The sequence below is a fragment of the Macaca thibetana genome, chromosome 10 (assembly GCF_024542745.1).
Source record: "Macaca thibetana thibetana isolate TM-01 chromosome 10, ASM2454274v1, whole genome shotgun sequence".
NCBI classification, from domain to species: domain Eukaryota; kingdom Metazoa; phylum Chordata; class Mammalia; order Primates; family Cercopithecidae; genus Macaca; species Macaca thibetana.
This window is the reverse complement of record NC_065587.1, coordinates 63,885,914-63,912,143: the sequence shown is the minus strand read 5'-3', so window position 1 is coordinate 63,912,143 and position 26,230 is coordinate 63,885,914. Positions and strand designations below refer to the sequence as shown.

Below are 26,230 nucleotides of genomic sequence, written 5' to 3'. Positions count from 1 at the left end.
AGCCTGGGCAACACAGCAAGACCCTGTCTCTTTAAAAAAAAAAAAAAAAGGGAAAGAAAACAGGCTAGGCATGGCTCATGCCTGTAATCCCAGCACTTTGGGAGGCTGAGGCGGGCGGATCACCTGAGGTCAGGGGTTCGCAACCAGCCTGGCCAACATGGTAAAACCCTATCTCCACTAAAAATACAAAAATTAGCTGGGTGTGATGGCAGGCGCCTGTAGTTCCAGCTACTTGGGAGGCTGAGGCACAAGAATCACTTGAACCCAGGAGGCAGAGGTTGCAATGAGCTGCGATCATGCCACTGCACTCCAGCCTGGGCAACAGAGCCAGACTTCATCTCAAAACAAAACAAAACCCCTTTTCGGTGCCTAGTACTGAATTATCTAATTTAATCTCCATAACAACTCTACGAGTACTATTATAATCATTCCCATTTTTCAGGTGAGAAAACCAAGGTACGGAGAGAGGTTAAGTTGCTTGTTCCAGTTTGCACAGGTGGAAAGTGGCAGAGCCAGGACTCAAACCTGAGCAGCTCAGTGTTGTTATCAGTGCGATTGTCACAACTGGTATGAGGCGGATGCACACTGGGTGCTGTGCTTTTGTTTTTTCTGGTGAGGATGAAGAGCGGAAGATGAGACTCAGTGGGGACCACCCTAGAAGCAGCTCACTGCTGGGTCCAGAGGAGCACAGCCCCCTATCCCTGCTACTTTTGAAATTGAAGTGTCATAATGAGACTAACAATGGCACCAGTGTCAAAATCCCTGCATTCCTGCAAGGGCCACTTCATGTGAGTCCTTTGCCTGTTAACATTTCCAAGCTGCTGGCCTCCATAACGAGCACCCTGTCACTTTTGAGCTGTGATGGATAATCCTTCCGAAGAATCTAGGTTGCAGTGAGCCAAGATTGTGCCACTGCACTCCAGCCTGGGCAACAAAAGCAAAACTCCATCTCAAAAAAAAAAAAAAGAAAAGAAAAGAAAAGAAATTTCTTCCTCTTGACTGGGCGCAGTAGTTCATGCCTATAATCCCAGCACTCTGGGAGGCCAAAGCGGCCAGATCACTTGAGGCCAGGAGTTTGAGACCAGCCTGGGCAACATGGTGAAACCCTGTCTCTGCTAAAAATTAGCCGGGCGTGGTGGTGGGCACCTGTAGTCCCAGCTACTTGGGAGGCTGAGGCAACAGTATCACTTGAACCCCAGAAGTGGAGGTTTCAGTGGGCAGAGATCCCATCAGTGCACTCGAGCCTGGTGACAGAGTGAGACTCTGTCTCAAAGAAAAAAAAAGAAAGAAAAAAGAAAGAAATTCTTTCCTCATGCTGGGCATGAGAGGGCCAGCCTGGACTTCCCACCCAGTAGGCCTGGCATGGCTGCATGGGATCATCAGCCCCTGCCTCCAGGAGAACAGCCCTCAGGTGTTTAAGGGGAGGGCCTGTATCACCTTCCTCCCCCTAGTCTCCTCTTCTGCACCCTCCAATTCCTGACAATGGGAGTCAAGTCTCTTCCAGGGCTTGATTTTGAGTTTTCTCACCTTCTGGGGAGTTGTGAATTCCCCAGGGAGGGGAGTCCTCCATGTGCAGAAGAGTGAGGGCTGATTAGCTAGGGCCTCAGGAGCAGACTGTGTTACAGATGAGCTCTCTAACAAGCTGTCACATTTTAGATCCAGGCCTGTTCAGTCGATCAAATGTGCCATGATCAATACCAAGTTTGGTGAGCTCCCCAAGGAGGCTGCAGTCGGGGCCTACATGAAGGTGCACACTGTGGAGCAGGGAGAAATTTTGGTGAGTATGCCAAGAGCTTTGTTCACCACGGAGTATGTAACACAAATGGGCTGGAATGTTAAGTAATGACAGTAAAGGTTTAAAAACACTTCCCTCCATATTTGATGATATCAAGGAATTGTGTTGATTTGTAAAGATGTGATAAGAGTAGGCCTGGCACAGTGGCTCACACCTGTAATCCCAGCACTATAGGAGACCGAGGTGGGCAGATCACAAGGTCAGGAGTTTGAGACCAGCCTGGCCAACATGGTGAAACCCTGTGTCTACTAAAAATATAAAAATTAGCCGGGCGTGGTGTGCCTGTGATCCCAGCTGAATCCAGGAACAAGGCAAAGATGTTCCCTCTTACCACTCCTATTCAGCACTGTACTGAAAGCCCTAGCTAGTCCATTCAAGAAAAGGAAATAAAAGGCATACAGATTGGGAAGGAAGAAATAAAACTATCTTTGTTTGCAGATAACATTATTGTCTATGTAGATAATTCCAAACAATTTTTTAAAAAAGAAAAACCTCCTGAAACTAATGAGATTATATAGCAAAGTCACAGGATACAAGATTAATATACGAGAGTCCATTGCTTTACTTATACCAGCGATGAACAATTGGAATTTGACATTAAAAAACACAATACCAGCTAGGCACAGTAGCCCCAGCACTTTGGGAGGCTGAAGGCGGGTGGATCACTTGAGGTCAAGACCAGCCTGGCCAACATGGTGAAATCTCGTCTCTGCTAAAAATACAAAAATTAGCTGGGGCCCAGGCATGGTGGCTCACACCTGTAATCCCAGCACTTTGGGAGGCTGAGGCAGATTGGATCACTTGAGGTCAGGAGTTCAAGACCAGCCTGGCCAACATGGTGAAACCCCATCTCTACTAATAATACAAAAATTAGCCAGGCATGGTGGCGTGCACCTATAATCCCAGCTGCTCGGGAGGCTGAGGCAGGAGAATCACTTGAACCTGGGAGGCGGAGGTTGCAGTGAGCTGAGATCGTGCCATTGCACTAAAGCCTGGGTGACAAGAGTGAAACTCCATCGCCACAAAAAAAAAAAACACCCAAACCAAAACACCAGGTGTGGTGGCGGGCACCTGAAATCCCACCTGTTTGGGAGACTGAAGCACAAGAATTGCTTGAACTCGGGAGGCGGAGGTTGAAGTGAGCCGAGATTATGCCACTGCACTCCGCTTGGGTGACAAGAGCAAAACTCCATCTCAAAAAAAAAAAAAAAAAAAAAATTAATAACAAATCCATAAATTACCTAATATTTTTACAGAATCTAATTTCTAAAGAATTCAATTTCTAGGCCAGGCGCGGTGGCTCATGCCTGTAATCCCAACACTTTGGGAGGCCAATGCGGGTGGATCACCTGAGGTTGGGAGTTCAAGACCAGCCTGACCAACATGGAGAAACCCCGTCTCTACTAAAAATGCAAAATTAGCTAGGCGTGGTGGACACCTGTAATCCCGGCTATTTGGGAGGCTGAGTCAGGAGAATTGCTTGAACCCAGGAAGTGGAGGTTGCGATGAGCCAAGATGGCGCCATTGCACTCCAGCCTGGGCAACAATAGTGAAACTCCGTCTCAAAAAAAAAAAAAAAAAAAAAAAAAATTTCTAAGGAATTCATTATGAAAAGGCTAAATATTGTGTGATTCCAATTCTATGACATTCTGGAAAAGAAAAACACTATAGAGATAGTAAAATTATCAGTGGTTGCAAGAGGTTTGGAGTTCAGGAGATGGGATGAATAGGTGAAGCACAGGGGACTTTTAGGGCAGTAAAATTATTCTCTATGGTACTGTAACGGTGGATACAAAAGCATTTGTCAAAACCCATTTAATTTTACAGCACAAAAAGTGAATCTTAATGTATGCAATTTGTTAAAACAGAAAAAAATCAGCTGGGCGTGGTGGTTCACACCTGTAATCCCAGCACTTTGGGAGGCTGAGGCAGGCGGATCACGAGGTCATCAAGATCATCCTGGCTAACACGGTGAAACCCCATCTCTACTAAAAATACAAAAAATTAGCCGGGCATGGTGGCAGTCGCCTGTGGTCCCAGCTACTTTTGAGGCTGAGGCAGGAGAATGATGTGAACCCAGGAGGTGGAGCTTGCAGTGAGCAGAGATAGCGCCACTGCATTCCAACCTAGGTGACAGAGCAAGACTCCGTCTCGAAAAAAAGAAAAAAGAAAAAAATCATCTAGGAGGTCAGTGGATCCTAGGAAGGAATACAAACTATGACAAGATAATCTAACCATTACAAATGTATGAAACAATCTCTGTGAAGCAGTTGGGGGAAAAGATGCTGACTTAAGTAACTTTGGAAATGAGTGGAGTTGGTAAGACTAAAGCGAAAGGAACTGTGTCTGAGCACTGTGCCCTAGTGATAAAGCTGTTTCTCATGAAGTTGTGGATTAACAATACTTCTACTACTATACATGTACACAGTGTTAACACTGAAATAAATCAGTTCAGTAAATGGATGGCAGAGGGTGGGAGCCAGGTTTTTCACAATTTAAGCAGGAATGTATAGAAAGCAGGGGGAGCCTAGAATGCTCCATGTAGTAATGGATTAGAGTTGAAAACATCAGTAGATACTCAAATTTAGCTCAATATATACTTACAGATAATTATGTATAGAAATATATGTGTAGGTAGGTCAGGCATGGTGGTTCACGCCTGTAATCCCAGCACTTTGGGAGGCTGAGGTGGGCGGATCACAAGGTCAGGAGATCGAGACCATCCTGGCTAATACTGTGAAACCCCATCTCTATTAAAAATACAAAAAAATTAGCTGGGCATGATGGCGGGCGCCTGTAGTCCCAGCTACTCGGGAGGCTGAGGCAGGAGAATGGCAGGAACCCGGGAGGCAGAGCTTGCAGTGAGCGGAGATCGCGCCACTGCACGTCAGCCTGGGTGACAGAGCGAGACTCCATCTCAGGAAAAAAAAAAAAAAAAATATGTATGGGTATGGTTAGAAACATACAACTGTTTTGCTCTGTCAGATAATAGGGCCTAAAAGAAATGATACCCTTCCAGCAATGAGCACACTTAGCACTTGGATCTTGGTTGGTTGGTTGGTTTCTTTCTTTCCTTCTTTCTTTTTTTTTGTTTTTTGAGACAGAGTCTTGCTCTGTCACCCAGGCTGGAATGCAGTGGTGCCATCTTGGCTCACTGCAACCTCTGCCTCCTGGGTTCAAGTGATTCTCCTGCCTCAGGCTCCCGAGTAGCTGGGATTATAGGTGCCCGCCACCATGTCTGGCTAATTTTTTGTATTTTTAGTACATGTGGGGTTTCGTCATGTTGGCCGGGTTGGTCTCGAACTCCTGACCTCGTGATCCACCCACCTCAGCCTACCAAAGTGCTGGGAATATAGGCGTAAGCCACTGTGCCCGACCTCTTTTATTCTTTTTAAGAGACAAGGTCTTGCTCTGTCACTCAGGTTGGAGTGCAGTGGCGAGTGATCATGGGTCACTGTAGCCTTGAACTCCTGGGCCCAACCAATGCTCTCACCTGAGTATTGTGAATAGCTGAGACTGCAGGTGTGTGCTGCCATGCACAACTAATTTTTTTATTTTTTGTTAGAGACAGGGTCTCACTATATTGCCCAGGCTGGTCTGGAACTCCTGGCCTCAAGCAATACTCCCACTTTGGCCTCCCAAAGGGCTGGGATTACAGGCGTGAACCATTGTGCCTGGCCTCCATACTGTTTTTCATAAAGGCTGTCCTAATTTATATTCCCACCAATAACGTTTGAGGGTTCCCTTTTTTCCAAATCTTTGCCAACATTTGTCATATTTTGTCTTTTTGATAGTAATCATTTTAACAGGTATAACTCAATATCTCATTGGATTTTCACTTTGCATTTCCATGATGATCAGTGATGTTGAGCATTTTTTTCATATACCTGTTGGTCATTTGTATGTCTTCCTTTGAGAAATGTCTATTCAGAGTTTTTGCCCACTTCTTTTTTTTTTTTTTTTTTTTTTTTTTTTTTGAGACGGAGTCTTGCTCTGTCGCCCGGGCTGGAGTGCAGTGGCCGGATCTCAGCTCACTGCAAGTTCCACCTCCCGGGTTTACGCCATTCTCCTGCCTCAGCCTCCCGAGTAGCTGGGATTACAGGCGCCCACCACCTCGCCTGGCTAGGTTTTTTTTGTATTTTTTAGTAGAGACGGGGTTTTACCGTGTTAGCCAGGATGGTCTCTATCTTCTGACCTCGTGATCCGCCCGTCTCGGCCTCCCAAAGTGCTGGGATTACAGGCTTGAGCCACCGCGCCTGGCCTTTGCCCACTTCTTAACCAGGCTATTTGATTTCTTGAGACTGTGTTGTCTAAGTTCATTATACATTTTAGATATTATCCCCTTATCAGATGTACAGCTTGCAAATATTTTCTATCATTCTTTATGTTGTTTTTTTACTTTGTTGTTGTTTCCTTTGCTATGCAGAAGCTTTTTAGTTTGATGCAATCTCATTTGTCTATTTTTGCTTTTGTTGCCTGTGTTTTGGGGTCATACCCAAAAAAAACCATTGCCCAGGCCAATGTCAAGAAACCAGATCATGATTTCTAATACAATTTCCCAATAAAAGGAACAAGGGCTCTTTGGAAGAATGGTTGAATCTAGGACTAGGGCAGGAAATACACAGGATGAGTCTAGAACATATTGTAATGCCAGAAAGTAAGGAAGAGCTGGGGGAGGGGCAGGAACTACTTTAATATGGGAGCATGTCCAAGGACACGGGGGCCACCTAAAATATCTCCCAGTGGCCAAAGCTGAAACAATTTGAAAAACAAAATAAAGCAGTGTTGGATTATAACCAAAAGTACAAAATAAACATTCGTGAGTACATATTGATATAAATGAATTAATAATGAATTAATAAATGCAGGAGAAGAGACAAATCTCCCTGCAGAATAAATTTCAAGCAATTTATGTAGCTACACTGTCTTAAAGGAGAGAGAGCCTAACTCTCTACTCCTTAAATGTGGGCCATGCATAGGACTTCCTTCCAAAGAATACAGTATGGCAAGGGGGGAATGAAGTAACTTTACAGTGGAAAAAATCTGAAAAACACAGCCAGATCATCAAGGCCAACATCAATAGTAAAACATCATGTTGATAGTATTGTTCCTTGATAGGATGTGATGAAAATATCACTTAACTTCTGTGGCCATCCTCTCAGTATCTTATAACTCCAGTCTAATCATGAGACATGATTAGAGGGAAAACAAGAGACAAATTCTAACAATGGCATCCCACAAAATACTCAGTGAGTACCCTCAAAACTGCCAAGATAATCAAAAATGACCTGAGAAAATGCCACAGCCAAGAGGAGCCTAAAGAGCCCTATTATTAAACGTAATGTTGTATCCTGGATAAGACAGTGAACTAGAAAAAGGGCATTAGGTGAAACAGGAAATCTAAGCAACTCATTGACTTTAGCTAACAATAATGTAGCAGCAGAGGTTCACTAATTGTAACAAAGACTTACCAATGTAAGATGTGGGAAACTGGACGTGGAGTATATGGGCACTTTCTGCACTATCTTCTCAATTTTTCTGTAAATCTAAAACTGTTTTAAAAAATAAGACCACCAGGCCGGGCGCGGTGGCTCACACCTGTAATCCCAGACGCTTTGGGAGGCCAAGGTGGGCGGATCACCTGAGGTTGGGAGTTTGAGACCAGCCTGGCCAACATGGTGAAACCCCATTTCTACTAAAAATACAAAATTAGTCAGGCATGGTGGCACACACCTGTAACCCCAGCTACTCGGGAAGCTGAGGCAGGAGAATCACTTGAACCCAGGAGGCAGAGGTTGCAGTGAACCAGGATTGCACCACTGCACTCCAGCCTGGGTAACAGAGTAAGACTCTGTCTCAAAAAAAATAAAAGGAATCCAAGGCTGGGCACAGTGACTCACACTTGCTGAAGCCCAGGAGTTTGAGACCAGCTTGGGCAACAAAGTGAGACCCTGTCTCTACAAAAAATTAAAAAGTTAGCTGGGCATGGTGACATTTGCCTATGATCCCAGCTACGTGGGAGGGTGAGGTAGAAGGATTGCTTGAGCCTGTGAAATCGAGGCTGCAGTGAGCCATGATTGTGTTACTGTACTTCAGTCTGAACAACAGAATGAGAGCCTGTCTCAAAAAAAAAAAAAAAAAAAATGCAGTAGTGGTAGCAAGGGCAGTATGGATGACCATGCTTGGCTATGGGCTGATCACTATGGAAGCTCGGTGGCAGGTGCCAGAGCTGAATGAGAGGAGGAGGAGCAGTGTGCGGGTGCAGAGGTGGGGCGGGAGAAGGGCTTTCCAGGAGGAGAAATGGGACTCAGCCCGCCTGTGCCTGCAGACGGCTGTCTCCTGAAGCCTCATATGTGGTCATTTGGCATCTGGGAAACCGTTCCCTCACCAAGCCCTCTCCTCTGTTCCTCTGTCACTATCTCCAAGGTTGTCCTTACGCCATTCTTACCCTGTGTTATGGTGGACTGTGCATGCTCCTTCTCTCCACTCACACCAGCCTGTATGTCCTCAGGGCTGGGAAGGTCAGTCCAGTACTGTCTGAGAGGTCCAGTCCCTAGCACAGTCCAGTGGACAAAGGTCCAGTCCCTTTGTCAATGCTGATTATTTTTTAGCTCTTAGAAATTTCTTCCTTTTGTTTAGTAAAACATTGCCTCCTACAACTTTGAACTAGCTCCTCTCTTCTCCCTGCCCTATCCCCTAAAACAGAAGGAATCTACTTCCTTAGCATGTGATGCCCTTAGGTATTTAAAGAATGCTGTTTTGTTTTTCATTCAACATTTATGTAGCCAGGCACAGTGCCAGTGTTCCGTTAATTATTTTCATATTCACACAGAGTGGCCTCCATTCCTTTGGTCATTCTTCAAGGAGCTTAGTTTCCAGCCTTCCAGCTCATTGCTCCTCCTGGAAAGTCCTTCTGCCTGCCCCACCTCTGCGCCCACATACCACTCCTCCTGCCACTCAGCTCTGTCACCCGCCTCCCAGCCTCCATAGTGATCAGCTCACAGCCAAGCGTGGTCACCCACACTCCCCTTGCCCCCACTACTGGATTCATTGTTTTAGTGGTCTTATTTTTTAGAACAGTTTTAGATTTACAGAAAAATTGAGAAGATAGTACAGAGAGTCCCCATATGTCCCTCTCCCAGTGTCCCCTGTTATGAACATCTTACATTAATACGTCTTTGTTAGAGTTAATGAAGGTGGTGTCTGCTTCGCTTCAATTTGTTAATGTTTCAGAGTAAGGTGCTCAGAGCTGAACACAGGGCACCACAGGACACCGAGGCCTGGGCAGGATGGAGGCATGAGGACGGAAAAGGCCTTGCTCAGTTTGGTAGGCGGTGACAGGAGGAGAGGCTGTGTCAGGAACAGGAACAACAGGGTCTGTTTTGTCCAGGCCCTGCAATGCTGGAACAGGGAGTAAGGCCTTGATTTCCTAGAAGTCCTGGAAGGCTTTGGGTGGGGACTTAGCAAAAGGACCTGGCTGCTGCTTCCCACATAGGGCCAGCACATAGAAGGCCTTCAACAAATATTTGTTAACATGACCCCTTTGAAGAAAATGTCTGCGGATGCCTCTGTGAGGTGCCTGTGATAGGACTCTGAGCTCTCTGTGCTGAGGCCCCGACTTCAGCTGTAGGAGAATGAGAGTGGTAACTGCTTGACTGAACCCGCCCCCTGGAAGGTGGGTCACATTGTCCTCACCCTTGGGAGTAGCAGTGTGGAGCTGGGTCAGCCCTGGGAACAGCAGAGGGTGGGGCCTAGGGTAGACGGACCCAGGTTTTGAGCCAGGAGATATAGGAAGTCCAACTTCTCCATGGAACAGGCAGGCTGAGGCCTCTGAAGTGGTCAAGACTGGATGGGCCAGAGCCATGGGCTTCGCAGAAGAGAGGTGGCAAGCAGCACTTCTTATTCTCATTTTGCTTCTAATAGTTAGCTGTATGGCTACGGGCAAATCACTTTCCCTTTCTGAATCTGTCATGAGAAAATGAGGAGATTCATCTGGGTGAGCTGCCACCTCTAAAGTTGTGTGACTTCATTTGGGTCACTCATTCAGCAGATATTCCTTGAGCACCTACCATGCTCCAAGCATGGCACAAAGTGCCAGTGTGGCTGAGTAAACTGACATAATTCCTGCCCTCATGGGGCTTATGATCTAGTCAGGACAGACAATAGGTAGCTAGTAAATACATAGAAAATTACAAATTGCTGTTAGGAATGGAATGGAAAGCAGGGTGGGTGGAGAGATTCTTAAATGGGGTGGCTAAGGGAAGGCTGCTCTGAGGAGGTGATGTTTAAGCTGAGACCTGAATGATGAAAAGAATAAGCTATGGGGCTGGGCACAGTAGCTCACACCTGTAATCCCAGCACTTTGGGAGGCCAAGGAATGAGGATCGCTGAGGCCAGGAGTTCGAGACCAGCCTGGGCAACATGGTGAAACCCCGTCTCTACCAAAAACAAAAATTAGCTGAGTGTGGTGGTGCACACCTGTAGTCCCAGCTACTCAGGAGGCTGAGGCAGGAGGATCTCTTGAGCCCAGGAAGTTGAGGTTGTAGTGAGCTGAAATCATTCAACTGCACTCCAGGCTGGGGACAGAGTGAGACTTTGTCTCAAAAAAAAAAAAAAAAAAAAAAAAAAAAGAATAAGCGATGGAACAACCTGGCAGAAAAGTGTTCCAGACAGAAGCGGCAAGTTCAAGGTTCAGGGCAGGAGGGAGGAGGCGTGTTGAGGGGATTGGAAGGGAGGGCAGGGTGGCTGGAACAGACTAAGCAAGGCAGCAGTGACACGAGGCTGAGATGGAGGGCCTGGAACGGTGAGACAGCCCAGGCCTTAGGAGGCATGAGGAGATTTATTTGATCCCAGGTGCTTTGGGAGGCTATTTGAAGCATCTAGCCAGAGAAGCAACTGACTCCAGCTGTGTGCCTGCAGCATGTGGGTTGGAGGTGGCTGAGAGAGCAAGCAGGACAGCAGTGCTCCTGAGTGGATCCCTGGTTCAAGGTTGGGCTCTGCCACTTTATGTCTCCTTACCTTGGGCAAGCTACTTAACCTCTTTGTGCCTCAGTTTCCTCATTGTAGTTGCTGAAAGCACAGACTCTGAAGACAGACCACCTGGTTCAAAGCCTAGGTTTATTGCTTTCCTGATGTGCGATGTTGGGCAATTTTCTTTTCTTTTTCTTTCTTTTTTTTTTTTTTTTTTTTTGAGACGGAGTCTCCCTGTCTCGCCCAGGCTGGAGTGCAATGGTGTGATCTTGGCTCACGGCAACCTCCACTTCTTGGGCTCAAGAAATCCTCCCACCTCAGCCTGGGACTATAGGCATGCACTATCACACCTGGCTAACTTTTGTAATTTGTGTAGATGTGTGGTTTCACCATGTTGCCCAGGCTGGTTAAAATTCCTGGGCTCAAGTGATCTACCCCCTTGGGACTCCCAAAGTGCTGGGATTACAGGTGTGAGCCACTGCACCTGGCACCTAACTGTTTGGTTTTTGTCGTAAGTCCTAAGGAAGAGAAAACAGATTTACTCAACAAAAAAAAGAGAGAGCTGTAATTAGACGTTGGGGAAAATTTGAGAGCAATAGTGGCAGTGAGATTGCTGGAGTAGGACAGTGGGTAATCTGATTCAGGTGCTCTTCTAATTCCAGGGTCAGAGGAATTCCATGTCATGTAGCAAAAAGGGCCCAGGATTTCTCCTGCTGGTCATTTGCTCAGTGATCCCAGATAAATTCACCTCCTGTTTGAGGCCTTCTTTTTCCCATCTAGAAAATCTGCGGGTAGGCCAGGCACGGTGGCTCATGCCTGTAATCCCAGCACTTTGGACCAAGGCAGTGGATCACCTGAGGTCAGGAGTTCGAGACCAGCCTGAGCAACATGGAGAAATCCCATCTCTACTCAAAATACAAAATTAACCGGGTGTGGTAGTGCATGCCTGTAATCCCAGCTACTAGGGAGGCTGAGGCAGGAGAATCGTTTGAACCTGGGAGGCAGAGGTTGCAGTGAGCTGAGATTGGGCCACTGCACTCCAGCCTGGGCAACAAGATCGAAACTCCATCTCAAAAAAAAAAAAAAATAAAAATAAAAGAAAATCTGCGGGCAGACCTGGCCAGTCTCTGAGGTCTAACTTTCTGTGACTTCTCTCCCGAGGGTCTTCACCAGGCCTTCCTTCCAGAGGGTGAATGCGACACACGACCCTTGATCCTGATGAGCCTGGGAAATGAGTTGATACGGATAAGGAAGGAAATATTTTATGAACTGATTGACAATGATGACGAGATGATAAAAAAGTTGTTAAAGCTCAATATTGCATTCCCCAGGTCAGTACTGGAAATGTGCGTAAGTCCCATTAGGTGAAATGAACAATTTTTCACCTGTTATTTTAGTAAAAGAAGGAAAAATGTAATACCTACTGCTGACAAGGGTGAAATGAAATGGGAGTTGTTGGTACACTCTAGATAGGCTCAATCCGTTTGATGATAATTTTAGCATTACATTTCAAATGTTTTAAAACTGTCTTGACACTTTGAGACAGAGATTCATCTGTGAATTTATAGAGCCAAAATATGGAGAAAGCCCCTGCATTAAGATGTTCATTGCAGGGTCAGGCGCAGTGGCTCACGCCTATAATCCCAGCAGTTTGGGAAGCCGAGGCAGGCAGATCACTTGAGGTCAGGAGTTTGAGACCAACCTGGCCAACGTAGTGAAACCCCATCTCTACTAAAAACACAAAATTAGCCAGGCGCAGTGGCACATGCCTGTAATCCCAACTACTCAGGAGGTTGAGGTAGGAGAATCGCTTGAACCTGGGAGACAGAGGTTGCAGTGAGCTGAGATGGCACCACTGCACTTCAGCCTGGGTGACAGAGTGAAACTCTGTGTTAAAAAATAATAAGGCCGGGCGCGGTGGCTCACGCCTGTAATCCCAGCACTTTGGGAGGCCGAGGTGGGTGGATCACCTGAGGTCAGGAGTTTGAGACCAGCCTGGCAAACATGGTGAAACCCTGTCTCTACTAAAAATGCAAAAATTAGCTGGGCGTGGTGGCAGGCACCTGTAATCCCAGCTACTCGGAAGGCTGAGGCAGGAGAATCACTCGAACCCAGAAGGCAGAGGTTGCAGTGAGCCGAGATTGCACCATTGCACTCCAGCCCAGGCAATAAGAGCAAAACTCTGTCTCAAAAAATAAAAATAATAATAATAATAATAAGGCCGGGAGGAGTGGCTCATGCCTGTAATCCCAGCACTTTGGGAGGCTGAGGCAGGCGGATCACCTGAGGTCAGGAGTTTGAGACCAGACTGGCCAACATGGTGAAACCCTGCCTGTACTAAAAATACAAAAATTAGCCGGGCATGGTAGTGGGCCCCTGTAATCCCAGCTACTCAGGAGGCTGAGGCAGGAGAATCACTTGAACCCGGGAGGCAGAGGTTGAAGTGAGCCAAGATTACGCCATTGCACTCCAGCCTGGGTGACAGAGCGAGATTCCATTCAATAATAATAATAATAATAATAATAATAGGCTGGGCATGGTGGCTCACGCCTGTAATCCCAGCACTTTGGGAGGCCGAGGCGGGCGGATCACAAGGTCAGGAGATCGAGACCACGGTGAAACCCCGTCTCTACTAAAAATACAAAAAATTAGCCGGGCGCGGTGGCGGGCGCCTGTAGTCCCAGCTACTCAGGAGGCTGAGGCAGGAGAATGGCGTAAACCCAGGAGGCGGAGCTTGCAGTGAGCCGAGATCGCGCCACTGCACTCCAGCCTGGGCGACAGAGCGAGACTCCGTCTCAAAAAAAAAAAAAAAAAAAAAAAAAAGAATAAGAGAAAGATAAATATAAATGAAATCTTACTATTCACATACTCTAGTGGATCTTGTACATCTCCCTGGGTGACATGTCTCTCCACCCCAACTTTGTTTCCTGTGTGTGTGAAAGAGACGGGGTCTCACTCTGTCATCCAGGCTGGCATGCTGTGGCTCAATTTCAACTCACTGCAGCCTCCACCTCCCGGGCTCAAGTGATCCTCCCACCTCAGCCTTCCCACTAGCTGGGACAACAGGCAGGCGCCACCATGCCTGGCTAATTTTTTTGTATTTTTTGGTAGAGGCAGGGTTTTGCCATGTTGCCCAGGCTGGTCTCAAACTCCTGAGCTCAAAGGATCCACCCACCTTGGCCTCCCAAAGTGCTGGAATTGCATGAGCCACCGTGCCTGGCCTCCACCCCCACTTCGGGACCACTTTAGTCTCCTCCCTGCCGGATTCTTTCTGCCCACTGTGTTCTTGTTAAAACCCTAATCTAGTTGTGTTAAACTCCTGCTTGAAACCTCTCAATGGTATCTCACTGCCTATAGGATAAAGTCCAAACTCAGTGCTACCGCAGTGACCCACTGCAGTCTGACCCCCTACTCATGCCCCCTGCAGCATCTCCTGCCACCTCCAACTCACTCCAGCCACCCAGGCGGGTTGCCTGCTATATGCTGCACATACCTGGCCTTTGCCAATGCTGGCCATTTTGCCTGAAATGCTGACCCCAGTCCTGCCTTCATCCTTTGTGTGATAAATTCCTGCTCATTCCGTAAGATTCATCTTCTGCAGCAAACCTCCTCAGACTAACCTGTTTGGGATAAGTACCCCCTTTCTGCACACTCATAATATTCTCTGCACAGCTCTGTCATTGACCATGTTGTGTTGACATATAGTTACCTGTTTGCACAGCTCTTTCCCTTCCACCTGATCAAGTGTTTCAGGAAGGCAGGGCTGTGCTATATCCACTTTTGGTCTCTAGCACCTGTACAGTGCCCAGAATGCAGAAGGTGCTTAATAAATGTTGACTAAATGTGAATGGGCTATACTCATTGCAGAAAATTGAAAAACACTGAACAATGAAAAAGACAAAACCCAAATCATTTGCAATCCTCCAGCAATCCCAGTTCATATCTTCTGTATTTCCTTTTAATGTTTTTTTCACTTCATGAATATGTGCCAAATACGCATTTATCGTTGTGCTCCATTTTCATAACAGAGCTCATACTTCTTACACAATTTTGCATCCTCTCTCTTTTCTTTACTTGCGGTGATATTGTGATCAGACACGGTTTTGGCAGCAGGTGTAGGAAGCGAGTGATTCCAATGGTAGAGAAAGGGGGTATGAAGGCAGACAGAGCTGCAGGTGATTCCAGCCCTGGCCAGTAAGCACACAAAAGGCTCTGACATGAGATCTTCATGACCTTGAGCAATGTGAGGTCTTCGTGACCTTCTCTAGTCTTCCGACTCCAATAAGCAAAACAAGAAAATTAGAGTAGATCAGTAGTTTTTAAAGTATGGAACATATTCCACAGGAGGGTTACAGGATGATTTTAGGTGGCTCACAGATTGACATTTTTAGTTTTAACAGTTATGTATTTATTTGTATGAATTAGAAAAAGCAACATGACTAGCTTACTAACCATGTGATCTGACAGATCTTGTTGCTTAAGACAAAGTTAAAGTAAATATTTAAGTAAAAGAAACTGAACAGATTGAAGGAAAATCATTAGTAATTTTTTTTTTTTTTTTAGACAGAGTCTTGCTTTGTTGCCCAGGCTGGAGTGCAGTGGCATGATCTTGGCTCACTGCAACCTCTGCCTCCTGGGTTCAAGTGATTCTCCTGCCTCAGTCTCCCAAGTAGCTGGGATTACAGGCGCTGCCACTACACCTGGCTAATTTTAGTAGAGACGGGGTTTCACCATGTTGGCCACGCTGGTCTCGAACTCCCGACTTGAGGTGATCTGCCCTCCTCAGCCTCACCTGGGATTACAGGTGTGAGCCACCGTGCCCAGCCTGGAAAATCATTAGTAAATTTAAAGAGCAGATGATATGTAAATAAGGCCAACACTGGGGCAGTCTTGTGAGAAAAACAAGCTGAGAAATACTGGTGGTTCCTTCTGGTTCAAGGATGCCACACTTCTCTGATTCCTGGGTACTACCAATATAGGAAATAGCCATTTAGACCTGCCACTCAAAAAAGGGTTTAAGCAGCCTTAGCTCATTGCATAATGCCTGGCATGTGATGGGGATTGGTTAATATCTGTTGAATGGAAATTCAGAAAAGGTTTACACAGACTTGCGGGTGGTGGGGGAGCAGATGGAACATTCAGCACCCGCCCTGCTCAGTCAGCATTTGTGGCCCTCATCTAGAATGCTGACTTACAGAATTCTGTCTTATTCATTAATTGTTGAACTCATGCCTTTCTAGACTGCTAAAACAGGCAGAAAACATGTCCATTATCTAGCACAGATCCCTCATGTTTTAACCAAAGACTCTGAGGTCCTGAAGATCATATAGCCAGTGGCAGAGGTACCTGTCCTGTGAATAGTGCAGGCTGGATATCCTGAAAATCACCCCTACAGAGCACAGCGGGGCCCATGCGGGGTAGAATGCATGGCTGTGTACACAAGAAAGTCAGGAAATTCCCCAAGGCCAAAGTGAAGAGAATCACCCAAAACAGACTGATAGTATGAACTAATGCTGGGGATTGCCCAGGAGGGCTTAAGGGCATCATGGGCTGATTTTTTTTTTTTTTTTTTTTTTTTTGAGGCGGAGTCTCACTCTGTCACCCGAGCTGGAGTGCAATGGTGTGATCTCAGCTCACTGCAATGTCTGCCCACTGGGTTCAAGTGATTCTTGTGGCTCAGTCTCCTGAGTAGCTGGGATTACAGGCGTGTGCCACCACACCTGGCTAATTTTTGTATTTTTAGTAGAGACAGGGTTTCACCATCTTGGCCAGGCTGGTCTCGAACTCCTGATCTGAAGTGATCCACCCGCCTGGCTTCCCAAAGTGCTGGGATTACAGGCATGAGCCACCGCACCCGGCCATGGTTGATTTTTCAAAGCCTGAAAGGACAGATGCAGCTTTCAGTTCAAGTGAGACAGGGGATTGGAACTGAGACCACTGTGTGAAGCCGACGCTACCCTGTTCAGTGAAAAAGTAGACTAGAAATCAATGTGAACATCAACATCAGGAAGTGACATAGAGTCTTGTCTGTCTTAGCTTAGAATCTAGGTTTTAAAAAAAATTATCCCTTAAGAATTAGTCATCACATGCTAGCCCCCTCCTAGGTTTTGGTGAATTCCTTAGCCTCACCCCAATTTCTATGTTTGTGAAATGGGGTGATTGTGAAAATTAAGTGAGTTAACAAATGTAAAGTGCTTGACACATGGTAAGTCCTAAGTCAGAGTGAGATGTTGTTATTATTTATTACGTAAGAAATTGGGAGTTAATGGAAATTTTTAAGTGAGGACTACCCAGTAGTGTGCTCGGTGGATGTTTAACAACCAGCTCTCCAAGATGCAGGAAGAGGACTCTAGCTTGCAGTGTTTGCTGATTTCTGTGGTGTAAATACTCCCACCATGGCCAGTTTGAAACTACCAACCTGCTGCCACAAGCATGGAGCTGAGAAGAGGTGCACATGCCCAGCTTTCATGAGTGGGGGGAAGCTGGCTTTGCCATATTGCTGACGCTACAGGACTAGCTTGTAGCCATGCTGACCTCTGGGTTTTTTCTTAAGCCAATCTCTATGGATCAAAGTTGACTTTATCTTTGTCAATATAATCTGGCTGGAAGAATGTTCTGACTTGTGAGTGAAGTATTCAGCTTGTCTGCTTAGGTAAGAGAGTACAGGTGAGTTAATTGAAGTTTAACACCCCCTTGCCTTGATGTGGTCTCAGGAGGCTCCAGTCCTTCTTCCACCTTCCTCAGCATTACTTGCTATGAGGGAAGGGGGCAGGGTGGAGCCACAGCACCATGGCCAGTCCACGGCAGCCACCAATCTATTTCCTGTCTCTACAGACTTGCCTGTTATGGACATCTTACATAAACAGAATCATGCAATATGTATATACCACACTTTATCCATTTATCAATATAAAATGATTAATGAGCTATTTTACATTCTTTTGTTATTCTAAGTCTGGTGTGTATTTTACACTCACAGCACATCTCTATTTCAGACTGGCTGGATTTCAGGTACTCAGTAGCTACATGTGGCCCATTGCTACTACATGAGACAGCACAGGCCTAAGGGAAGAAAACTGTGGAAAGGGAAAGGGTGCAGAGGGAGAGTCTGGGAGGGTCAGAGAAGCAGGATGAAGCACCACGTGCTTAGGGAGGGGAGAGTGGCAGGAGGCAAGGCTGGAGGGGCGGGACTGGCATGAGAACCTTGGCTTTTCTGCTTGCCCTTTAGTGATGAAGATATGTGCCAGAAGTTCCTCCAGGAGAACAGCTGGAATATCTTTCGGAAGGACCTGTTGCGGCTGCTTGTGGAGCCTCGCCAAAGTCCACCATTCCCTCCAATCCGGCCCAAGAAGAAAGAGATCTACAACCCTAAGTCTGTGGTCCTGGATTTGTGCAGCATCAACAAGACGACTAAACCTCGTTATCCCATTTTTATGGCACCCCAGAAATACCTCCCCCCATTGAGGATTGTCCAAGCCATCAAAGCACCTCGGTACAAAATCCAAGAACTCTTGCCTCAGTATAAGAGTGCAGGGGTCCTTATTTAGGACAAATAAAGGATGGTGCATTGGCCGCCGTGCTTTCTGAATGACCACCATGGGAGTTGTGGGACTTGGAGGAGGGGGCCCTGGAGGGCTGAGCTGTGGGTCCAGAGAAGTGTTTGGGGGACAGCAATGGGGGCACAGTCTCCCTTGATACTCGAGGGCTGGGCTGAGTGAATGGATGGTCAGAGGCTGTGTGTGGATGGGTTAATCACTGGGCATGGTCTCAGGATAGGATGGTCTTATCTCATGAGCTGGATGTGGGGAAGGCTCAAATCAAAGTGGTCAAGACTAGGGTTGCGAATGCCTTCCAAGGTCAGACAGGTCATCTAAAGGAGCGCAGCAGCAGGGCTGGGAAGGCAACAGGGAATGGTGGAGATGCTGGGGCCCACTGTATGAATTCCCCATCCAGATGGGGCAGCTGTCCCTTAGCCCAGTCAGTTGCTGTCCTGCCAGAAAATAATTCAGGCCTCATATTGTCAGTCTGTAGATTCTTCAAGAGAATCAAGAAATTCAGGCCGGGCGCAGAGGCTCAAGCCTGTAATCCCAGCACTTTGGGAGGCCGAGACGGGCGGGTCACGAGGTCAGGAGATCGAGACCATCCTGGCTAACACGGTGAAACCCCGTCTCTACTAAAAAAATACAAAAAACTAGCCGGGCGAGGTGGCAGGCGCCTGTAGTCCCAGCTACTCAGGAGGCTGAGCCAGGAGAATGGTGTAAACCCGGGAGGCGGAGCTTGCAGTGAGCTGAGATCTGGCCACTGCACTCCAGCCTGGGCGACAGAGCGAGACTCCGTCTCAAAAAAAAAAAAAAAAAAAAAAAAAAATTCAGTATTTTAGATGATTCCTACCAGTTTTTAAACACAAGCAACTAATTCAGATTGTTTTCAAATAGTGTCAAACAAAACACATATGGGCCCGCAGGTGGTGGGCTGGGTCCCTGTCAGAGACAGAAGCGAGGCCGCGACTAGATGGGAGGAGGGTACAGGAGCCAGAGAGACGCTGATGGGACAGCATGACAGGAGCAGGCATCGGGTCCAGGATGAGGAGTGAGCAGCTGTGATAGAGGAGGTGGAGACAAGGAGGCTGCAGAGTCGAAACTAAAGAGGGCTCCTCACTCTCTCTGCTGGGTCCTTAATCTGGAGCTACCCATCACTGATCTGGGCCTAGAACTCAGGGTTCCTCTCTCCAGCAGCCTCAGCACCACAGACCAAGCTCCAGATACCTGTTTCCCTTTGAGAACCCCATAGGTTAGCTTGAGAGCACTGAGGAGCCTGTCAGAGGCCATGGCCGCATAGGAGCCTACCCGCTTCCAAGTCACGCGCCCTGTCCCTGGCAAGGCATAGACTCTGAGGAATGCCTGGGCGTCGAGCCGGGCACCAGGAGCTCTGGCAGTCCCAGGTGTGTTTCTGTCTCACTGGACCCTCTTGAGCACTTTGATTCCTTTATCTGTACCTCTGTTTCCCCAGTGGTGAAATGAGCAAGTTGGACAAGATCAATGGCTTTCATGAATGGGGGTGAGTCTAGTTTGAAAAGCATATTCAACATTACAGTTTTGTTTGTTTAATTTATTTTGAAACAGGATCTTGCTCTGTTGCCCAGGCTGGAGTACAGTGGCACAATCATAGCTCACTGCAGCCTCGAACTCTTGGGCTCAAGCAATCCTCCTGCCTTAGCCTCCAAAGTAGCTGGGTGTACAGGTGTGCACCACCACGTCGGGCTAATTAAAAATTTTTTTTTGTAGGGACAGGGTCTTACTGTATTGCTCAGGCTGGTCTCAAACTCCCGACCTAAAGGGATCCTCTCACCTTGGCCTCCCAAAGTGCTGAGATTACAAGTATGAGCCTGATACGGTTCGGCTGTGTCCCCACCCAAAGTCTTATCTTGAATTGTAATAATCCCCATGTGTGAAGGGCAGGACCAGGTGAAGATAATTGAATCATGGGGGCAGTTTCCCCTATACTGTTCTCATGATAGTGAATGAGTTCTCGTGAGATCTGCTGGTTTTGTAAGGGGCTTTCCCCTTCACGCAGCTCTCATTCTCTCTCCTGCTGCCATGTGAAGAAGGATGCGTTTGCTTCCCCTTCTGCCATGATTCTAAGTTTCCTGAGGCCTCCCCAGCCATGCGAAACTGTGAGTCAATTAAACCTCTTTTCTTTATAAACTACCCAGTCTCAGGTATGTCTTTATTAGCAATGTGAGGACAAGCTCATACAGAGCCACTACACTGGAACTCTGTTGAGTTTAAAAGAAAACTGTTTTCATGTTGCATACCAGAAAAGAAGCAGCATGAAATTTTTCTCTCTGAAGGGAGTGTGGACATAAAGGGTAAAGAAGCAGTGTACTTACAGATCTTCACTTCCCTGATAGCTCCAGAGGCAAGGAGTCAGGGATGTCTGCAGCAGTCCTGGAAAGGTCGACTGTGACCTACAAGAACAAGGGGTCGCTGTTCTGGGACAAAGTAAGTAGGGGTGTCTGATCATATTTAGGTATCTTTTTGCATTTAGGGCTGTGGCTCCAAGATGATTGGTGTGGGCTTCTTATTCATCCATTTGAAATTTATTTATTTATTTATTTTTGGAGAGACTCTTGCTTTGTCGCCCGGGCTGGAGTGCAGTGATGCAATCTCAGCTCACTGCAACCTTCCGGATTGAAGCGATTCTCGTGTCTCAGCCTCCCGAGTAGGTAGGACTACAGGTGTGTGACACCATGCCTGGCTACACACCTGGCTAATTTTTTGTATTTTTAGTAGATATGAGGTTTTGCTGTGTTGCCCAGGCTGATCTCAAACTCCTGACCTCAGGCAATCCACCTGTCTTGGTACTTCCAAAGTGCTAGGATTACAGGCATGAGCCACCATGCCCGGCCTTAAAATTTATTTATTGAGCACTGCAGAGAGTCAAAGGGAAGATAAGATGCATTTTCTGTTGCCTTTTATTTTTTAGGCTGGGGTCACCAAATTCCTTTTAAATTTTATGTTTTTAAATTTATTTTTGAGACAGGGTCGCTCTCTGTCACCCAGGCTAGAGTGCAATGGCATGATCATAGCTCACTACAGTCTCAAACTCCTGGGCTCAAACAATCATCCTGCTTCAGCCTGTCAAGTAGCTGGGATTACAGGTACGCACTATCATGCCTGACTAATTTTTTTTCTTTTTTTTTTTTTTAGAGACAGGGTCTCGCTGTGCTGTCCAGATTGGTATCAAACTCCTGGCCTCAAGTGATCCTCCTGCCTCAGCCTCCCAAAATGCCAGGATTACAGGTGTGAACCACTATGCCCAGCCCAAACACTTCATGTAAGGGGTCACATGTTGAGCACTTATTACGTGGCAGTCACCTTGCTGAGCATCTGACTGTGGAATTCAGTGACCTGTTGAGTCCTGCAGGCTCTGCCACTTAATGGCTGTTGAGGATTAAGAGAGGTGGTATGTGTATAACAAGGTGGAAGATTTTTTTCACCAAGATCTCTGGGTCCTGCTTCCTGGGAAATAAGAAAATGCTTCCAGAATAACAGGCAGAACATGTTTTCTAGGGCAGTAATGGGTGGGAAAATAGCCTGGAAGAGCAACTGAGGGTGAGGGTACTGAGAAGGGAGAGAGACTCTGGGCTGGGCTTCAGGAGGTCTTTCGGGGAGCTGAGGAAGAGCAGAGTTCCTGAAGCCACTATTGACAAAAGAACTTGAGAAGGAGAAATGTCTGAAGAGGACTTCAAGGAGTCCTCTGTACTTTTCTGTGCATTGAGAATGTGTCCCTCTTTGGCATTTGTTTGAGAAACCAAGTGAACATTTGAATAGAATTATAGAATTAGGTGGTACTGCTCTATCTTTGAATCCAGTAACCAAGCAGGGAGTTGGCAGCAAGAGGTGCTTGTTATATTCAGTGTATGGTGTAAAGTCCCCGGCACAGTAAGTACTCAGCACTCGCTAAGTGTTATTCACGTCTTTTGGACCAAGGTCAATTTGATCATCTAGAAACTCTCTTCCCCTTCAGTGGAATAGGAAACTAAGACTTTGGAAGGCTGAGCCCTCATAATCAGTGATAAAGGCCATCATTGAGTGGATTGGGGTAGGAGGAGCCCAACCCCCACACTCTTCTCTAGGTGAAGGAGCTCACGGGAACATGAACGGACAGCCTCTCAGGGGAGAGTGGAGACAGGGCAGCAAACCATACCAAGCACTGTGTGGGGAGGGTACTGTTTGGAAAAAGAATGAGTGGGACAGTGTGGGGAAGGTAGGGCAGGGGGAGTGGGACTTGTGTGTAAGCACCGCCTAGCTTCCAGGCTGTGAGCTGCAGAATGAGTGCTGGTTCTCAAGGCTCCCTTCCCCCAATACACACACACACACACACACACACACACACACACACATACACATACACATATACATACATACACATGCACACACACCATATACACATACGTACATACACATACACATATACACATACACACACACATATACATAAATACACATATACACATACTATACACACATACACATGCATATATACATACATACACACATACATACACAAGCAACAACATGGGATCAGATTCAGGCAGGAGACTGGGTGTGGTGGCTCACGCCTATAATCCTAGCACTTTGGGAGCCTGAGGCAGGAGTTCAAGACCAGCCTGGGAAACATAGTGAGACCCTGTCTCTACAAAAAATACAAAAATTAGCCAGTCATGGTGGTACATGCCTGTAGTCCAAGCTACTTAAGGGGGCTGAGGTAGGAGGATTACTTGAGCCTAAGAGGTCAAGGCTGCAGTGAGCCATGATCGTGCCACTGCTGCACTCCAGCCTGGGTGACAGAGTGAAACTCTCTCTTAAAAAAAAAAAAAAAAGAAAGAAAGAAAGAAAAGAAAGAAAGAAAAAAGAAGAAGAATCAGGCAGGAGAAGACATGACATGAGCATTTACCTGGGAGAGGAGTTCATTCAGAAGGAGTAAATACGATACCCCCGGGCACAAGTGTTTGGAACAAATTACATTTTCAGTGCTCCAGAGGTCCTCACTGCCACCTAGGCACAGATCCAAGGGTCCCGGAAGCCCAGGGTGATCTGCCATGCCTAAGAAGCCAGGGAGAAGGCCTGGGCTCAAATATGGAGTACCCGGTGTGTGCCAGGCATTATGTGAGGCACTCTACAGAAGCCATCACTTACTCTGAAACTATTTCCTGGCAGCTAACTGGATGGCAGCATCCATTTGACAGATGAGGAGCCTGAGGCCCCGAAGGCAAAGCTCACTCAGCTACCAGGTGGTGGTTCCAGAAAATCCAGGAAAATCACAGCCCAGCACCCTCCTAGTGAATCAGCATTGAAGTGTGTGGACGGTTACACCACCATTACTCATCTATCCCAAATGAGCCACCTATTTTCAAAAAAGGAAGTCTGTACACACAGCCCTGAAACTGTGCTGGGGAGAATATAATTGCCCTCTGGAATTATTTTCCATATGTAAATAAGCATAGTCATACTTGGAGAGGCACACCCAGGCTGCTCGAGCCAAAAATATAGCCCCTAGTGCTAAAAGCTTCCACTGTTTGGGCGAAAAATAAAAAAAATCCACTTGAAAAATAAATACAGGACACATTACAGCATTTGTTACAGGTAGTGTTTAAGGTCCCATCCTGGGTTTGGAAGAAAGGCATTGTTCAAATTTTCTATTCTGGTAGGGCGCGGTGGCTCACGCCTGTAATCCCAGCACTTTGGGAGGCTGGGGCAGACGGATCACGAGGTCAGGAGTGCGAGACCAGCCTGGCCAACATGGTGAAACCCCGTCTCTACTAAAAATACAAAAAAAAATTAGCTGGGTATGGTGGTGGGCACCTGTAATCCCAGCTACTCGAGGGGGCTGAGGCAGGAGAATCGCTTGAACCCAGGAGGCGGAGGTTGCAGTGAGCCAAGATTGTGCCATTGCACTCCAGCCTGAGCGACAAGCAAGACTGTCTAAAAAAAAAAAAAAAAAAAACTATTCATTTCATATAACTCCTAGGAAAATCTTACAGTTAAGGGTTGAAATGGGTCACTTTGCTCATCTGCAAGGCTACATCATAGTGAAATACTTTCAGGGCAGTACACGTACAGGTCATTTTACCGTGATGCCTTTCTACTGCTGGGGGATTTAGGGGACTTAACTGCAAGGGTGCTGAGTTGCCAAATTTGTAATCACTGGTTCAGAGCAAACAATGAGGATGAGTAGCAGTTTCTAGGTGGCTGATAAGCAGGATCAAAGCAGAAACAAAAGTTTTTCATGGCTGCTGCCAAACTGTGGGCTGTGGGGACAGACACTCGAGGGCTGGGGCAGTGAGAGGTGGCAGAGTTCAGATGTGTGCTGTGTGACTCTCGGCCAGGCTCCATCCCTTTCCTGAGCTTCATGCCTAGCATCTGTGCAATTCGAGGGGTCCAGTGGCTGTTCTGCACGCATAGCCTCCACCCCAGGGGCTGAACAGGGCCCCACCCCCTCTCTTTTGTTTCGTCCTCACCTATCTCGTACTTCCGAAACCACCCGCCCCCAACAGAAAGTCAAGATCAAGAAAATGGATTATTGAACCCCATGGTGACATGTGAAAATGAACCGTGGGTGAGATGATAGTATTTATTTATTTTATTCCAAGACAGGATCTCACTCTGTTGCCTACTCTGGAGTGCAGTGGTGTAATCACGATTCACTGCAGCCTTGACCTCCTGGACTTAAGGGATCCTTCCACTTCAGTCTCTTCAGTAGCTGGGACTACAGGCATGTGCCACAATGCCTGGCTAATTTCTTTTTTTATTATTTGTAGAGACAGGGTTTCACCATGTTGCCCAGGCTGGTCTTGAACTCCTGGGCTCAAGAGATCTGCCTGCCTCAGCCTACCAAAATGTTGGAATTACAGGTGTGAGCCACCGTATCTGGCCGTAATTGTATTTCTTGATGTCTCTAATTGTACTGTTATGTAAGAGAATCTCCTTGTAGTTAGGAAATATACACTGAAGTACTTGGCAGTTAAGAGAGAGAATTTCTTCAATTTACTTTCCAAATTATTTAGAAAATTATAATATGTACATTTAGAGAAAGAATGGCAAAGAAAATATAATCAAATGATGACAACTGGCAAATCTGGGTGAAATGTACTTAGGAATTGTTTTTAAAAAAGAAATTTTTTAGGCCGGGCGCGGTGGCTCAAGCCTGTAATCCCAGCACTTTGGGAGGCCAAGACGGGCGGATCATGAGGTCAGGAGATCGAGACCATCCTGGCTAACACGGTGAAATCCTGTCTCTACTAAAAAATACAAAAATCTAGCCAGGCGAGGTGGCGGGCGCCTGTAGTCCCAGCTACTCGGGAGGCTGAGGCAGGAGAATGGCATAAACCCAGGAGGTGGAGCTTGCAGTGAGCTGAGATCCGGCCACTGCACTCCAGCCTGGGCGACAGAGCGAGACTCCGTCTCAAAAAAAAAAAAAAAAAAAATTTAACAGAGGTGGGGTCTCACTGTATTGCCTAGGCCTGTCTTAAACTCCCGGGCTCAAGTGATCCTTCCACCTCAGCCTCTTTTTTTTTCTTTTTTTCTTTTTTTTTTTGAGACAGAGTTTCACTCTTGTTGCCCAGACTAGAGTGCAGCAGTGGATCTTGGCTCACTGCAACCTCTCCCTCCTGGGTTCAAGAGCTTCTCCTGCCTCAGCCTCCCGAGTAGCTGGGATTACAGGCGTGAGCCACTACGCCGGGCTAATTTTATATTTTTAGTAGAGATGGGGTTTCACCATGTTGGTCAGGCTGGTCTCAAACTCCTGACCTCAGGTGATCCAACCACTTTGGCCTCCCAAAGTGCTGGGATTACAGGTGTGAGCCACCGTGCCCAGCCACTGTCTCAGCCTCTTAAAGTGCTGTAAGCCATTTCCTGGCCTTAGGAGTTCTTTGAATCATCCTTGTAATTAAAAACATATTTT

The 26,230-nt window shown here is 46.8% G+C and overlaps 1 protein-coding gene across 4 annotated transcripts in view; it reads left to right on the top strand.

The window, feature by feature from the left end:
• CNBD2 (cyclic nucleotide binding domain containing 2) overlaps positions 1-18,336 on the top strand; it is a 76,311-nt gene extending 57,975 nt beyond the window's left edge. For 3 of the 4 annotated variants that reach the window (XM_050807109.1, XM_050807108.1, XM_050807106.1), the window contains 3 exons: positions 1,657-1,777; positions 11,927-12,096; positions 17,994-18,336. In XM_050807109.1, the coding sequence (XP_050663066.1) occupies positions 1,657-1,777; positions 11,927-12,096; positions 17,994-18,312 (610 nt within the window). In that variant the 3' untranslated portion in view covers positions 18,313-18,336. The remainder of the gene's footprint in view (positions 1-1,656; positions 1,778-11,926; positions 12,097-17,993) is intronic. The other variant, XM_050807107.1, reaches the window with a different exon arrangement.
• Positions 18,337-26,230: the final 7,894 nt, after the last annotated feature.